We start from the raw sequence: 17,674 nt of genomic DNA, 5'->3' as shown, positions 1-17,674 counted from the left end.
ATTGTGGCCGTGTAAAATTAGATTTAGAAAATGTGATGCCTTAGAGAAGTTATGGAAAAGGTTTTCATCACTGAGAAAAACTTCTCATATGGTAAATTTTAGTGTGGCGCAATTTCCAAGTCGAGCTTACGCCACTACCTTGGAAAAATGTCTGAAGTTTTGAACTTTTCTGTAACTGTCCTTTTTCTCAAAATAATCATTTTATTCAAAAGTACACAAGTATATACAGTAGATGATATTAAATTCTCTGTCACCGGCCGCTGTGACCGAGCGGTTCTAGGCGCTTCAGTCCGGAACTCCGCTACTGCTGCGATCGCAGGTTCGAATAGTGCCATGGGCATGGATGTGTGTGACGTCTTTAGGTTAAAGGACTGATGACTTTAGTTGTTCAGTCGCATAGTGCTTAGAGCCAGTTGAGCCATTTTGAAATTTTCAGTCGATCAAGTTTGCATTCAATGAAGGGGCGTTTTAGAACCACAATGCCAAAACGAGGTAGTCTCACCAAGTTTAACTGAAACGCCCATTTTGTCTTGATAGTACGTAAAATATCCACGAAACGACCATATTTCTAGCAAAACGTCATAGGATCAAAGTTTTCAAACATCAGAAGTTTTCAAAAAAAGGCCAGAAAAGTGCAGAGTACATTGTGTTTTAACACATGGCAGAGCATTACTAGATACATATCATTCTGGCTGGGCGGACTGCTTCAATGATTACTGTTGTTGAGTTCCTAGATCAAGTCCAGCCGTTATGTGGCGCGACCTTTGGAACTCCGGAGCAGCATCTGGTTGCTAGACCTGTACGAATTCTAATGGATAACGTATAGTCCAAGAAATTGTACGATGGATTTTCGTCTCACGATACTATTCGTGTTATTGAGAACGTAGTGTCTATTAACTCTGCGATAGTGGGTCACTGAACTGAACGCGTTACATGGTAGGGGCAGAACTTAGGTAGAGTGAAGTTAGAAAAAAAAAACTAATCGATATTTCCTCTAAACACTGTGACATCTGAAATCAAAATTCTCATCAGGCTTGTCCCTGCAAATGCTGATACATTTCGCAGAGCTGATTTCCATAGGAAATCCAATGAACAACTTCGGAAATATTGTCTCTACGAGTTAGCCCCGTATCCTTTCGCTACTGGAAGATATATCTAATATCAGTTTTGAGTTTTATGATTATTATTAATTTATGATTTTTATGATTTTATGATTATTATTATTATTATTTTATTATTAAAAATTCGGTTCGTTTGAAAAGGTGGAATTCGTAATACATTCAGAATTTCTTTTACGTATAGGAAGTAAGAGTACTACTACAGCAGCTGAAAGCCTGCGTGTCTGTGGAAAAAGAAAGGTCGCTGATGTCGAGTTTGAGTCAACGTGAGTTTAATCGGCAAAATAAATCATTTTCAGACGAACAAAACGAATACAGTCCTATCACTTCCAGTTAAAATCTGGAAGCTAAACTGATGTAGATACGTTAATTATGGTTGATGCTGCTGATATTGCTCAGTTTTCTGACTGTTTGGTTGTCGCTGGAGACCACAGAAATCTTCCTAGTGAATGTTATGCTGCACTAGTACCAAATTCTGATAAGTTTCTACTCAACTCTGGTAGAGCAGATATTAATGTCTGTAGCCCCAATAAATTTAAGTCCTCCCTCTACTTCTAAGTCAATTTATTATTTCTACATGCACTTAGCAACTACGATTCAGCTTAGTCACTTTTCTGAAATGAAAAACTGCAGTTACCTAAGGGGTTAGACAGAAATAAAAATTTGCAGTAACAAGCAAACGTATTTAGCAGACCTACTACTACTGCTGAAGATGTGGCTGAGCCCGATCAATTCATTGCTCCCTAAATCCTTTTTCTGAGATGAAGTGCTACGATATTTTTGAAACCCCTTTAGCAAAGAGATCTTTTCTCCTCGCTTCTCTGCAGTCCATACAATGGTCATTCATGTACTGTACCTATGCCCAATCCGATGACCTTATCCTTAACACTGTACAAATAACTGGGATGCTGATCATTATGACAGCAAAGTAAAAGAAAAGACAGATCGAGATAATGGGTCAAGTACGGAAGGGATTAAGTTGCTTCTCTTCCAAAAGTGCAAAAGAATAAACCATAAAGAAATGAGAAAAAAACTAATGTAATATCACATTACTTTTATAACAGTAAGTGACAAACGGCTGCCTGCCTGAAGATGCCGTCATGGTTGGGAGGGCAAGGGTAGGAATCTAGATGGTCACCTCCCCGTTGTAATATGGATTATCTGAGAGTTGTACAATGTTCGATAATCTACATCGTACTGTTGCTGTTTAAAAACTTTTATAAAAATCATTTGGTGTACAATAAACGGTACCATAAATTTAAAGATTGCGTTACGAACGTTACAGATTTTTTGTTCTGTTTTCCCTTGGAGTTGTTTGCATGACAAAACTTGATCCCCTACAATTATGATCCATAGGTATTTTTGTTGAAATGTGCTTGTTTCGCCGACCGGAGTGGCTGAGCGGTTCTAGGCGCTACAGTCTGGAACCGCACGACCGCTACGGTCGCAGGTTCGAATCCTTTTTCATGCATGGACGTCTTTGGTGTCCTTAGGTTATTTAGGTTTCAGTAGTTCTAAGTTCTAGGGAACTGATGACCTCAGAAGTTAAGTCCCATAGTGCTTAAAGCCATTTTTATGTGCTTCTTTCGTAGATACGGCAGGTGTTGTGGAGGTAAAATAAGGTTTTCCATCACAGCAGGAAAGATTAGCTTCTTTTGAGATAATGTTTCAATAACGTATTAGTACATGATCGAATCTTTTGTTATTATGTATTTTATGTGCGTTCCTGCTTTTCAATTAAGGTTTTAGTTTGAGGGAAAGTGGAAAAAACTCTAAAAAACTAAGAAAATTCAGAGTTAAAAAAAAAATCTGGCGGTGGAAGCTTCACTTGGAAATCGCGTCAAACTCAGATCGATCATAAAGGGAGCATGAATGTCTGATCAACACAGTTTCTAGAATTCCACCAGTTTTTCGAATCCTTAACTCCAATTTTACAGGTATAATTAGTATTCTGCAGTAATTTACATTACATTAATTTATATTTAATTTGTGTTAAATTACGTTGCATCGCAATTCCCAATTATTGTACTAAGTTACCCAGTAGATTATCACACAGTCCACCTCAGATATGTCCAGTACAAGTAAAGTTACTGGCTACAGCTGGCGGAATTCATCCCATTTCGCAATTATTGTACTAAGTTACCCAGTAGATTACCACACAGTCCACCTCAGATATGTCCAGTACAAGTAAAGTTACTGGCTACAGCTGGCGGAATGCCGAATTATTTGAAGTACGCAAGTAAATTTAACCTTTACAACTGCCGATCTATGACGCTGACTTCTAGTTCCTTTTATTTCAATTGAGATTTATATAATGTACGTGTTACTGGAAAGATCGTGGTACCCCATCGTACAACATATTCCTCAAATATAGCACAGATTGGTGATACAGACGTTTAATTAAACTAATCTATGCGACGACCTTTCTTTAGAACAGGGCTTATCTGCGCGCTTTCAGAATCATATGGATCGTTTCGTTTCCTGAGAGATCAATGATAAATTCTTCGAATAACTCTAGGAAGCACTTCTCTAATCCCCTACACGAAATCGTGCAGTGTAATGTGTATTCCTTTATTTTTTTAGGAATATCTTTGATTTCTGTTTCCTGCTTGGTTTTACGCGGTTGTTAATTATTTTATATCCTACGTCAGTGTCTTATTTCCTCTATCGTCTTCAATTATTTGTTTTGTATACCTTAATTATTGTCTTCCTCCACAATCCCCCCATCTTCCCCCTAGAGCACCCAGTAGTGTGTTTTAAATTATTTTCTGCTGTCTTAGGACGTGTTTTATCATTTTGTTTACAGAGAATTTCCTAAGTTAAATGAGTCAACTAATTAATGAAGTATTTGAGGCAGATTTATTTAGCACAATTTAGGCATCTGGTACCCTGATAAACGTCTACTAGTAGCTTTTGTCATCAGACCAAGAGTGAACCAGCAGCCAATAGTTTTGAAGTATTGGTTACACTAAACCTATCTCAGAGCATTGAAACGAATCCAAATTGAAAGGCATCACTTGAAAGCAGACATATCTTAACAGAAAAGAAGCTGGTAAGATAGGTGGAGGATAATTGGCGGATGAAAGGATGAAATTCTATAACTCTAATAGCGAGGCCAGTATGTAGTTAGGACATTAGAAAGTAAAACAGTACTCAATTTGTTTGCTCTGTTCTTTGGGGATAACTAGCTGTGGCAGCTGATCAGGGGAAGGGTAAGTCAGTTTCGGGAGATCCGTCAGAGCACAAGATAAGAAGCCTGAGGTTTTCATTAATCTGACTGATATTTAATACAGACAGAAGCTGGTAAAGCTGTTTCTTTTACTTTCTAAACAAAACGCTTTCGAGATATTCTTGCAGGAAGAAATACGGGTGTTTTAGGGCCAATCGATGAAGTCATTAGGGACGGGCTGCTAGGTCAGATTGGAAAGAAATAGTGCAGTAATTCATCCCTTGCATGTAACGAGGAACCACCCTGGTATTCACATTTAGTCAGGGAAACTACCTAAAGCCACAGTGTCGGACGAGAATGTGAACTTCCCTCGTTCTCTGCCAGCCCAGTAAAGGGGCCAGTGCACCCACACTGTTGCTGTATTCCTTCAGTGATCTGGAGTGCTTTGTGAGAGAACTGAGGCTGCTCCCCAAGACCGGTAGCTGATATTGTCAATCCTTATTCCCCTCAGATGTCGATGAAAACGCGTATATATTTACTAAGTGAGAGCTGGGTACTGAATATTTCTAGGATCTGCCTTCTCTGAGTGGGACCAATAACTGGTTGAAATAAGAAGCTACTGCCAGAGGCAAAATCTCGGAGATAGTGATACTTTCTGAAGTTGTTATTTTCTCTAGAATTTGATTTATTTACTGTGTTGCTCATTCCTTGTAGGATACCTACGATGTAGGTATCATTTTAGCACATGTACGTTTATCGTGTCAGATGTACTGTGTGAGCAGCCATGATGAATGGGTGTTGAAGGTACGTCGTATCCTGTTTGTGTCGTTGCTGGTGATGATTAGACGGACGGCAGAGCGTGGAATTTTGATTCCGTCACAGACTACTACTCCGAAATGTCAGCTTCCAACGGACGGACCATATCGTGGTGTTTTTACACCAAGAGACATGGTCGATATATTTTGAATTAAATCTGGCAAATTGGTAAAAAATCTAATGACCAGGAATTGTAGGCCATCACTTCCCAACTTACCATCAAAACCAGTCGATTACTTAGCACTCGAGCCTAACCAGACTCATAGGTGTCAGCGACTGAACGTGCTGGCGGAAACCTTCTGGGGGGAAGAGATGTCCACTATTTGAATATAAATACCTTTCGTCTTAATTAGATCTGTTCATAAAGCCTTCTTTTCTCTCAGTAACTGCTTTTAAAATCATGTATAGCATCACATTCCTTCTCCAGATTTTCCTAATCTTCATCGTGATTTCAGTGGTTAGTATTATATCGAGGCATGCAGGAAAGATGTTTGTCCCAATGGCAACTTTGTATTAATTATTCTAGGCGTTCCTGGGGTGTCAGGTACGATCTGTCTTTAGACGTTAATCTCACTCGTCTTCGTCAGTAACAGCTTACTGTTGTGCTGATAGAGGTTGTGTCGACGTGTGCGATGCTAGTGCCGGGCGTGGGAACGTGAACCGAGCAGCGAGCTGCTCCGTTCGGAGACTTCCCCATCCCTATGGACTGGCCCGCCAAAGCCGCGACATCGCTGCTGCAGCGACGCATCAACTGTGCTTTGCGTCAGTTTATTTTGGTTGCTCTGGCCGCGCGATACACTACAGTCACTGTGGCGCTGGTATTTCACTGTGTACCAAGACTGCGGGCTTGTGCCTGCTAATAGCCAAAACATCAATTACGCGATGTATTTCTTCAAGGTGATTAAACTTTGAGTATCACGTCTCTGGAGACCACTTTCATGCAAATCTACAATTGCAGCTGCAATATCAGTATTAACGTATCACAGTCTGAACTCCATACTATCTTTGACAAGTGTCCGCAAAGTTTGTTTGGACGAGATTCTGGTTTCATGAAACATAGTTGATAGTTTGATTATCTGCGTAGTAAGGTCCTAGGCAGACAAGAGATAAAATAAATTTCACGATTGTCCAAGAAAAAACAAGTACTTTTTTCATCTTGGCCTAAGCGTCCCTGGACGACGCAGATTACCGTTGTGCAGATGCAAACTATATCCGTTTGACACAATTTCCATATTTCGTGCAGAACAGTAGCAGCACATTGGAAGTTGAGATACAGAAAAATCGTCGCTTGCTGAGAACCCACTAACGAATAAAAATTATCTGATGAAACAAAAATCTGATCTTACGCATCATCGTACTGGGATTATGTGACAAAATCTCTTACCGGAACAGCGACGATATATCAGTGGCAGCTGGGGCTGGCTCTTGACACTGACAGAGAACTGCAAAATCCAGCCAGCTGTTTGCGCTCTGAAAGGTGCCACTAGCGCCGCAGGTATCGACAGGACCTCTGACATCATGTGACGTCGGGCAATTTGTACTGGCGAAGACGATGGAGGACCGGCCGCAGTGGTCGAGCGGTTCTAGGCACTTCAGTCTGGCACCGAAAGACCGGTACGATCTCAGGTTCGAATCCTGCGTCGGGCATGGATGCGTGTGATGTCTTTAGGTTACTTAGGTTTAAGTTGTTCTACGTTCTAGGGGCTGATGACCTCAGATGTTAAGTCCCATAGGGATTAGAGCCATTTGAACCATTTGCCAACAACTTTTTCTTCTTAAATAAAAAAAATTCTTTAATGGCAGTTAATTTCTTTTCTGAACATCCGGCATATAAACTAAAAATATATCTTAATTTAAATGGAATGCTATCTTCAAATCTTTCCAACCGTTTCCATCCGTTTTATATTCTTGAAAAAATCTATCATTATCTTAGTAAAAGGAAATTAGTTTTATGTATAAGTCACTAAATTTGATTTGGATGTTTGGTTCTCACGCACTCAGAAGGTGATAGAGGTGAGATAATTCCCTCGTTATCACCATTTCTAAACCATCTCATTACTGACAGTTGCCATAACTTTTATTTCGTTTTACTTGTATACACAGAAACTTGCTGGCGAGAGAAGAATCCAGTCGATCTCGATTGCAGAAACTATTTCGTTCATTATATCGAGGAATTTGCCGTCTCTTGAATGTGAAATCCTGACTCATATCCAGACCCCTCTTTGTTTTCAAAACACAGTGCATTCCGTGACAATGATGAGGGGTGGCTTAATGTTGACAGCCTCATGTTTGTGTCACATACACAGTTATGTCTTTCACTGACCTAACACAGTTACAACAACAAATACGATGGATACAGACCTAGTTTAAATGCAATTTTCTGTCTCGCTTTAGTGTCACTTTACTGTGCTAAATGATACAGAATTCGCAGACGAAGAAGTAAGGAACTGATAACGGCAGAGAACTGTGCCAGATTATAAGGAAATCAATAAGAACCACACCTCCAATTCTTTTAGCAATCGAACCTCTGGGTATAAAACGTCATATGTCCTGAACAATGTCTAATACAATAATTCAGCCATGCTGAGTGACTGCGTGGTTTGAGACGTCCTGAAACGGATTGCGCGGCACCACCACCCGCCGGAAGTTAGAGTACTCAGTAGTGCGTGTGCGTGTGCGCGTTGTTCTTGCATAAGTTAGTTTAAGTTTGTTTAAGTCCAGGAACCTATGGCCATACCAATTTAGTCCCTTAAGAATCCACTCACATTTGAACATGTTACTATGATACAATTTTGCAGGTATGTACCTTTAGTGTTGCATTGGGTACTATCAGCAAAATGTGTTGTGAATGGATTTAGTAGTCAAGAGGTAATAAATTAAAATTGCTTTCCTGATGGTGAGGTTTTGCTACAAGAAAAGTGAAATGATGGTGACAGGTAAACTGTTTATCCTTTCGCTATAGTATGTGGGTTGTCAGCAACAAAATGTTTTGAAAAGGTTTGAAATTCAGTGTTAAGATTGTTGAGAGACGCTAAGTGCTCCCATTCTCAAGTGGTGGACGCAAGTAACCTGTATACATTGTGCACCATTAGTTGGTCTGCCTCTTGATATACACACGATGTCTAACTTTGATAGTTAAATTATCTTGTTACACATTTGAGGTAATATTTTACTTGTCAGTTAGTATATTCAAATAATTTTAAAATTTTAAATTCATTTATAAATTTATGAATAGTCAAAATAAAGTTTTCTTTCCCCTGGAAGGCGTGAAATAGACAGTCTTTAACTGGGACTGTGCACCATGTTGAGAAATGTAGGTTCCAGGTCACGGGAGACTCTAAGCAGCCGTTTGTTTCTTTCACACAGGTGGATGGAGCTCAGGGTCCGGAGGCTCCGCAGGGGCCGCCGGCAGCGCTGCAAGGATGGGCGGCTGTCGCTGCTGAAGGCGGCGCTGCAGAGGAGCTTCGACGAGGCGAAGGAGCGGAGGCAGATGGAGAGACCAGGCTGCGAAAAGGTGGAGGAGGACGAAGAGGTGGAAGAGGACGAAGTAGTGGAAGACGGTGATGCGTTGGAAGAAAGGAAGGAGGCAGAAGAGGGTGCAAATTTAAAAGAGGGTGAAGAGCATGAAGAAGGTGGTGGCGAGAGCTGCGGGAAGGCTCAGGCAAATCACAACTGCAGAAAACCAGCTACTGTCGTGAGCACCTCCCCACCCACTAGTGAAGCACAATGCAGTCCACCTGTGGCCGAAAATGATGAAGACCTCGATGAACTGGCCATGTTGAGTGAAGATCAGCATGTGTATGAATTGAAAGAGATCACTGACCATAAGGATGTATGTGAATGTAATATGACTGAAGACCAGCACGTGTGTGTGTGGAATACAATGAATGGAGATCAGGATGGGTGCAAATGGGTTCTGACTTCGGAAAAGCAGGGCATGTGTGAGTGGAATATGGTGACTGATGACAAGGACATGTATGAATGTAAAGTGATGAATGAAGAAATGCGTGAGTGGGATCCAATGGTATCCACATTGTTGCAGGCTACAACAGCAGAAGAGCAGGACCACACGCCAACATCCCCAACTGAAGGGATGAGTTTGAATGAAATGGACACGTGGTCGGGCTTTGATGATGTCCTCATAGATTTGTGAGATGACAGACTAGCTCATTGTGTGTGTGTGTGTGTGTGTGTGTGTGTGTGTGTGTGTGTGTTTGTGTGAAAAAGAGCAAAAGAGAGAGAGAGAGAGAGAGATTCGTATTTGGCCTTGTTGTTCGACTGATGTAGCCTGCAACATAGTAGACACATTTGGGTCCGACTTGCACGATATCTGATCTTCAGTGAACATGGCCAGCTCGTTGGGGTAAGATTCATTCAAGTCAGGCAGGTGGGAAGTAGATGAACAGTTGAATGACGAAAAATAGCCAGTGTGGGACGCATTGACAAGGGTCCTCATGTACCTGAATTAATTTTGAAAGACATATTTGAACTTTTGCACTGCCTTGTAACATTCATCTTGTGCTGTGTTAATTAAAACAAGTTAATTTTGGAACTGTGTTTAAATTAATATTTCTAGATTCCTTCTTCACTATCACTGTCCTACATACGTCACATTGCGAAAGAAAGCATAGCTATTTTGTATTTAAGTACTCTCGAATGAACACATTTCTATGTACTCACATGACCTGACTTTTAGCTATGGTAAAATTATTCACACAATTAAATTCTGCTAACGTAACAGAATAATCAAATCCACTGAAAATGATAACAAAATTATGAATGATATGCAGCTCATCATTAATTTGTAAATGAGCCATACTAGCAAGTGGTGTTTGTGTTCTGTGAAAAAGACCTGACATTATGATTGCAATGTTGAATAGCTTTTAGGCACACTTTCATTGTACATCTCACGCAGACTTCAGTAATGTAGGAGGTACAAGTCGACGCTCTTTATATGATGCCGTTTATCTTTCACTCAGTTAACACTGCTTGTAGCAGTGTATCTGCAAGACCAGGCGGTATTCAAAATATCACATATAATTAACGGCACAAACTGGTGATATTAAGAGAAAATTTAATGTTGTTGTTTGATTTATTTTTTATTTCAACATAGGCAAATGAGTAATAAAGTATGTAGAGTATAGTAAAAAAATAATCGCAAGGGCACAATGAAGTAATGAAAAATACATCTAGAAACAACTTTTGTTGATGAATTTGCTGCAAATTTTCATATATTACTTTGTTTAGGAAAAAAGATTCTTATGCAGAAATGTTCAAGACGTGTAGAATAACTAATTCAAATACAAATATAACTGGGGGAAAACAACAAGCTAAACAGAAAATGTTTAGAGGAAACATTGGTACAGGAAACTGGAGGGGAAACTGCAGGGAATTCTAAGTAAAAGCAGAGTGTAACGCTTTTATATTAATTTGTTATGATTTACAGGAGCCACAGCCAGGGATTTGAAGTATCAGTTCTAGTAGCGGCTTACTGTATAAATAATACAGCATCGTAACAGATTTATGAATAAACGCCAACAAATATTGTCATATTGTTAAATTCTCGCCTGCATATCTTTTTGTTCAACACTGTATGTTCACAGAAACCCAAGAAACCAGTAACTGCTTAAGGTCACTTATTACTTAGGTTAAGTAGATGATTAGATGAAACCATTCAAACGTGTGAATGTGATTAGAAGGCGAATAGTGTACAACAGTACGTAGTGGAATAAGAAGTGTACATAAGCCAAAAAAAAGCTTTGACAGTTGTAAACTGATATCATCATTATACAACAGAAACAGACCATCGTTGGTCTTTCACAAGTGTACATATAGAGGAACAAGTGTTCTTATTTAGTCTGTGACCTAGGATTAACACCAGTAAATGTCAGAAGCTCACAGAACATAATACGAAAGAGCCGCAGTGACTTTGTTTTGCCTTTATGAAGATTATTTCTTGTACAATACAAAGAGCTAAAATGTTTTAATGTTCTTGATTACCATCATGACTTACAAAGATTCTCATAATTATTTTATTTCATTAGTGGAGAAGCTCCTTCTCAGCGCATTTAGTGGTGAGGAAAGTACAACACAATCCCTCCCATGTAATGAACTTAAGAGTAAACCTGAAACTTCAGTTCTATGGAAAAGAGCGCGCTGGCTTTGTCGCTAATGGGGCGGCGGGGCTTATATTCGCAGTACACTTGTAAAGTGATGTAAGGTCCCCTAGTTGTGGTAGTCGACGAGAGTGATGAGAGTTCTCTTTTTATTCGATAAGTCACATTTCACACTTGAAATCTGGATGCTTTTCAGGCAAATGTCTTCAATAGTCGACATGTTACTTCACAAAAGTTCTGGGTACAAGTAGCGTGATCTTTGGTTGTCATCAGTTTGTCGTTGCCAGTGTAGCACTGGCGTGTATTAAGTGACACCGTGTGATGTCTGTCAGTTTGATGAGCTTGTAGAACACACAGAAGCAAATGCAGATGATGTTGGTTTTTAGAAATACTATTTTGTACATATCGATTTTAAATGTGAGAAGACAGATGTTGCCGGTGCATTGCTGCATTGGGGAGGGCAAATATTTTTTCCTTATTTGATTTACATCAGTTAGTTTAATTACAGAGACGAAATTAAAGGAAATTATCTGTTTCATGACTTGGACTCAGTCATTGGCTCACAGCTGCATTACCATTTCATCAACGAGTTACATCAGAGCACAGTTATATATATATATATATATATATATATATATATATATATATATATATATATATATATATAAGAAAATTTTTTAAAGGTTGCTGTATCGATAAAAGCCAGTGTCATAATTAAGTTTTTTTTAATGCTAGTCTCTTCTCTCGAGCATTGCTGAGTTCCCAGTGTCACAAGGTAAGTCATAAATGTTTGTTACATCTAGTTTAACATAACTGTTTACACAGAGTAAGATAAATTGCTCTGATGCATTGCAACACAAATTATTATCAGTCTCAGATCCATATCTTTTGACGAACTTACAGTGCCATGTTGCATGTTCGCGTGTGTGTCATGCAGGATTCCGAGTTGTTTGGGCACTTAAATTTGAAAGTCATTTCTACAGGAGCATCTTGGGCATTTATTCTTGCAAAGGTCAGTTAGTAGCTTAATGCAGGATTCTTACGCTGTTAGTGTCACGTGTTAAAATTGAAAGGTGTGTACTGTGATTTCACGCATTGTAGAACTATTCGCTGTACTGCATAATATTCACATGATAACCTCTTTAGTATACAGTTTGAGGTTTCTATATTATTTCTACTCAAAGTTAATTTGTATGCACTTACACAAATTTAGACAAATTTAGTGAATGCTTTCATCAGACGTTTACGTCAGCATACCATTTGCACTGTTCAATTGCAAGGAAGTTCACATTACAATAAATGCAGGCATGAAAATTAATAATAGGCGACCTCTAATAACAGAAAAAATCTTACATTGTATGAACATTCTTTGGTGACGACGAATTCAATTGCAGGCTGTGAGAACGCATTCTTCCTTTAGGGCAAGAAAGACAGTAAATTACCAGCCGAAATAGCGTTCACCACGCCAATACCATTTTAACATTTAACCACTGCCATGAAACACAATACGTTGGACATATGCCTCGCACAGATTGTCGATGGTGTATAATCCCCGTTGAAGACCGCTAGCCACAGATTACGACTCGAAGGTACGCCGAAGAGATACCAGCACAATTGCGCACTGCCATTCTGGAGGTAAAGGGGGGCGGCCTTCGCCACTGACAGTTCAAAAGCTTCTCCACTCAGTCAGCTGGGCCTCCAGATGACCATTACGAACGACAGTACTACAATCTTACCATCCCACGAACTGCGCAGGGGGTTGAATGTAGGCGTAGCAAAGTTTCAGCAGACAGGTGGTTCAGACATACATTGTGCAAACGGTAACTATTAAGATGTATCACTGTAGTGTAGAGAAAGTCGAGACGACAAACTTCATACGGAACACTTGTCCACCAAGCTTGCAAATCACATGAAACTGGCTCTCTTAGACCACCTAATCTACAGCCGCGTGAAACTGTGGAGTTTTCTCGTCTTCATACACGGTAGGTGTTAATGGGGGCCGGAACGATGAAAATTGCAAAACTGTGTTTCCTGAATAAAACTAATCAAGTTTCACCCTTCTAAGTGTGTTTTTTATCGCTGCAAAGTTGATGCTCCGCGTAAACGGTTGTAGCGACTTGATATGTCACCTCTGGCGGCGCCGCTCGCAGGCTGCAAGCAGGGCATCTTTGCGGAATTAGACAGTGTTTTGTTTTCCAACGTTGTATGGTTTTATCTCTGTGACAAGTGACTGTTCATCTCGGTAAACATAAACGCTATACCGTGTGTGTTGACTTGTGGAGTTGGCTTTGTGTTGTTTAGCTGTTCAATTTTGCATGTTTCACGAATTTTGCTCGTACCTGTTATACATACATGTTTAGTGGATATCAATATGCTCCCATTCAACAATCGAGTGTTTAAGAAAGGACACAATGAGTGGAAGAAGAAATCTTTTGTTGTTTCGAAGGGAGATGCTTCTCAGACTACTTCACAGACTACTCCAAATGAATGTGACCGAACTTCTTCGAGCAAGAAAAATTGTGACAGGAAACATAAATTTGAAAACTATGAAAGTGACAGTAATGACGTGACTGAAATAATTAACATTTCCTTGCTCTCTAATATTTTGAAACATAACGTATTATGCCAAGTTCGCAAAGAAAGAGGACGGAATTGAAAATAACTTCACACATTGGTTTGGCATGTAAAGTGTTATTGAAGTGTAACAAATGTGCTGCAGAAGTTTCGTTTTCTAATGCTAAGAATGTGTATGATATAAATGTTAAGCTAGTGTATGGCTTGCGTTGCATTGGCAAGGTCAGTTCCACAGGGACAATGTTATGTGGAGTTATGAACTTGCCAAAACAACCAACCAAGTTTCGATTTTATAATGAATTGTTGGGATGTTCTGCTGAATATATTGCTCAAGCAACAATGAAGAAAGCAGTTGAACAAGCAGTGACTGATAATGGAAACTGTAGAGATTTAACTGTTGCATTAGATGGATATTGCAATGTAGAGGTCATAAATCTCTAAATGGAGCTGTGACAGTCACCAGTGGAGACAGTTGCAAAGTAACTGACGTAGCTATTATCTCAAAACATTTTATATGTAAGGGCAATACCAAGGACGAACATAGTGAAAGTTGTCAAGCAAATTTTCACGGCACGAGTGGAGCAATGGAAGTAGAGAGAGTAAAAGCAATTTTTTCCAGACCACAAGAGTCGTATAATGCACAATACACTAGCTATCTAGGAGATGGTGATTCTAAGGGGTATAAAGTTGTAGAGAAACTCAAACCTTACGGCAAAGAAATTCACATTAAAAACAGGGGTGCACTGGACATGTGCAGAAGGGCATGGGGGCTCACTTGCACAAACTAAAGCAGACATAAGGATCCCAGAAGCTTAGAGATGGTAAGATCCTTGGAAGAAGAGGAAGATTGACAGATAAAGCAATTGATAGATTGGAGAGGTATTATGGGTGTGCAATTAGGAAAATACAAGAAGCATTGAGCATATGAGGAGAGCTGTACGGGCATTACTTTTTCATCCTGCATCAGCAAATGAGCACCCACAACATGCACTGTGCCGAACAGATGATGACTCATGGTGTAAGTACGAGTTGGGAACGGATTATGCCCATAAAAATAGTTTTCCAAATGCAGTATTTCATGTAATTAAGCCAATATTCAGAGAATTATCACAGCCAAGTTCATTGGAAAAGTGTTTACATGGGAAAACACATAATCCAAATATAGATGTAAATAACATAATTTGGATTAGGATTAGCAAAAGTGTTGGCACAGATAAAAGCATTGCATTTTGGAGTGTATCATGTTGTGGCAACATACAATGAAGGAGACATTATCAAATGTGATGGGCTGAAGTGAATAGGTTTCCAGCCAGGACACAACACCATTTCCACAATGCGCCTAGTTGATGAAGGAAGACTAAGAGGTGCAAGAAGAAGAGACAAAAGCCTACAACATGCAGCAAAAGGGAAGAAAAGACCAGTGAAAAGGAAACTAACACTGGAAAAAGAAGAGCATACTATTAATCCATCATATGGGGCTGGAATGTATTAAAAAACTTTGAGAGCCGTTTCCTGTAAGTTTAAAATTTTCAACTTTGAGGAACATTTTCTCAAAAAAGTGATAAAAGCATATAAATGAAATTTATACAGAATATTGTTTATTTCTTTGCCTTCATTTTTATAACAAATTGTAAAAAATATATTGTACAATTCAAGAGTTATAGCAGAAAAAGTGCAAAATTTTACAGAAAAAATAAGCATCTGTTTAAAAAAATTATAAAATAAAAACCAAAAAATATTTATTAACATGGTGTTATAACTCCGTAGAGAAATATTCACTGAACATGTAGTCCAAATTTCAGAGTAATATGCTTAATGGTTTTAGAAAAAATGTTCCTTCAAATTGCCAAAATTAACATGGAGAGATGGATCGTTCCGGCTCCCCTTAAGCTGGAGTGCATTCGTGCCGCGCCGTATTTCCAGTACCCACTCACCCATTTACGCCGTCGGCTTAGTTGGTCAGATTACTGATTTTTTTTTTTTTTAATTTCATCAACATCACCAATTTGAAATTCCGCTTGAGAGGAATTCGATTAAAACTTAACCCTTATAAGCACAGTACTCTAATAGCAAGAAGCCCAGAGAAACAAAACCATTAGACTGTCCAATTTACGCTGTTAAAAGTCGCGAAACTTCCAGACAAGATTTTTTTAAAAAAAACTCAGTTATGCAATGTGCAGGCTCAAGAAGCAGGATTCTGTAATATACAATATCGATTTTAGAAGAGGAAATGACATTCAAAAGGTCACAAACAGACTCGTAAAGGAGTGAGAGGACATTCAAAATGTCGTTCGGTCAGCATACAGTGTAGCTCATGTGATTTGCGGTTGTTACTCAGCTTGACAGACCACAATTGTTCTATATCAAACTGTTCGTCTCGACTTTCCGTACACTGCTGCGCTACGTTCAAAACAGTTATCGTTTACAGCGTCCAAACTGCACTGTATAAAACTGGAATGCGGCTCTGGCCCAGTAGGAAGTACACCATTATGGTGGAGGCCGCTTGCAACAGTGGTTCAAACGTTGGTGTATATGAGAACAAAACGAAGCGGCCAGTAAACGGAAACGTTAACTACATGTCATTTGAATTCCTCCTGTGTCATGCAGTTTAGCGGAAGGCTATTGATTAGATCAATCATCTATTATTAATCTTTATAAGAAGGACTGTGTGGCAGACGTGGAAAGGGTGAAACAAGTGGAATGAAAATCGGCCGCAAAATAGGTGTGTAGTCATTTATAAGGTAACCCCATCGCTTACGAACAACCACCCTCCTTGAAATTTTCGAGTACTGTCAATGGTCTCAGTAATTTATACTGCATGAACTCTGCCAGTGCCTGCAGAACTCCCACGTGACCATCAGAAAGACGAAAGGACAGAGGGAACGTAGTACGTGGAGAGGACGGAGACACGCTCGTCATCCACTACAGTCATGGACTGTGTCTGGTGGGCTGCAGCTAAAACAGCGTGTACCGCATGCAGGGCAGCAGGATCTGTGCAGCGAGCACTGGGAAACCACACGTTGAACATTCCTTCTTCCTGTATCTGAGATTGGTATATGGACTGCGTGACACAAAAACTATATAGTGAAGCACCCACAAGGAGGGGAGTAAACGAAATGACACCTCATCAGCAGAGCTGTAACGTCATGTTATTTTAGTGATTACCAAATTGAGTCAAATTAACAACTAACTTGGAACTACGATCCCACTTATCAGTATGATAGTGTACCCTCTCTCATCTCGATGTAAGCACCGAATCGGTTGGGAAGGGTGTCACAATGCTGTTGCGTTTTCCCCCAAAGCAAACTGGCCCACAGCTATGCAACTAGATACCGCCACTGGTGCCAGGATGATTCCTCTAAAAGGGAACGGCCGACTTCCTTCCCCATCCTTCCCTAATCCGATGAGACCGATGATCACGCTGTTTGGTCTCGTTCCCCAAAACCAACCAACCAACGGCCACTGGGACGAAATCTCCGAGTTGGTCCTATACATTGCGGATCTTGCTGACGCTGGAAGTACCTCAACATAACGCAGACAGTTCAAAGAGAGACGTCCAATATGCAGACTACATTCTCGTGACCGCAAATATTGTCACATGGAATGTAGATTAGAAGGGCGTAGGATCCGTGCGACTTACCGCTGTGCTGTCAGAGTTCCTTCAATCACTTCCAACCATGATCTCAAGTTTTCTCCAATGGCTTCCCACATCATAACGCCAGGAGGAACACCGCCCTCCTCTTTCAAGATTGTAAGAATGAGACCTTTCATCAGGTCGCCCTACTCGCCTACGTGATTATACAAGGTTGGGCAGAACCGAAATTCTCGCTGCACTCGTCAGCAGCCAGTGCGTTCTGTCCATGACAATAGTTTGGCTACTG

At 39.9% G+C, this 17,674-nt stretch overlaps 1 protein-coding gene across 1 annotated transcript in view; it reads left to right on the top strand.

Moving 5' to 3' along the window:
• The window catches only part of LOC126285037 (uncharacterized), a 44,140-nt gene extending 34,519 nt beyond the window's left edge, over positions 1 to 9,621 (top strand). Inside the window, exon 3 of the mRNA XM_049984361.1 lies at positions 8,470 to 9,621. Within this exon, the coding sequence (XP_049840318.1) occupies positions 8,474 to 9,256 (783 nt within the window). The 5' untranslated portion in view covers positions 8,470 to 8,473 and the 3' untranslated portion in view covers positions 9,257 to 9,621. The remainder of the gene's footprint in view (positions 1 to 8,469) is intronic.
• The last annotated feature ends 8,053 nt before the right edge of the window (positions 9,622 to 17,674 follow it).

Source organism: Schistocerca gregaria, chromosome 1 (genome assembly GCF_023897955.1).
Source record: "Schistocerca gregaria isolate iqSchGreg1 chromosome 1, iqSchGreg1.2, whole genome shotgun sequence".
Classification (NCBI taxonomy): Eukaryota; Metazoa; Arthropoda; class Insecta; order Orthoptera; family Acrididae; genus Schistocerca; species Schistocerca gregaria.
Note: the sequence above shows the minus strand (reverse complement) of the source record. Positions and strands in the feature narration are given on the sequence as shown.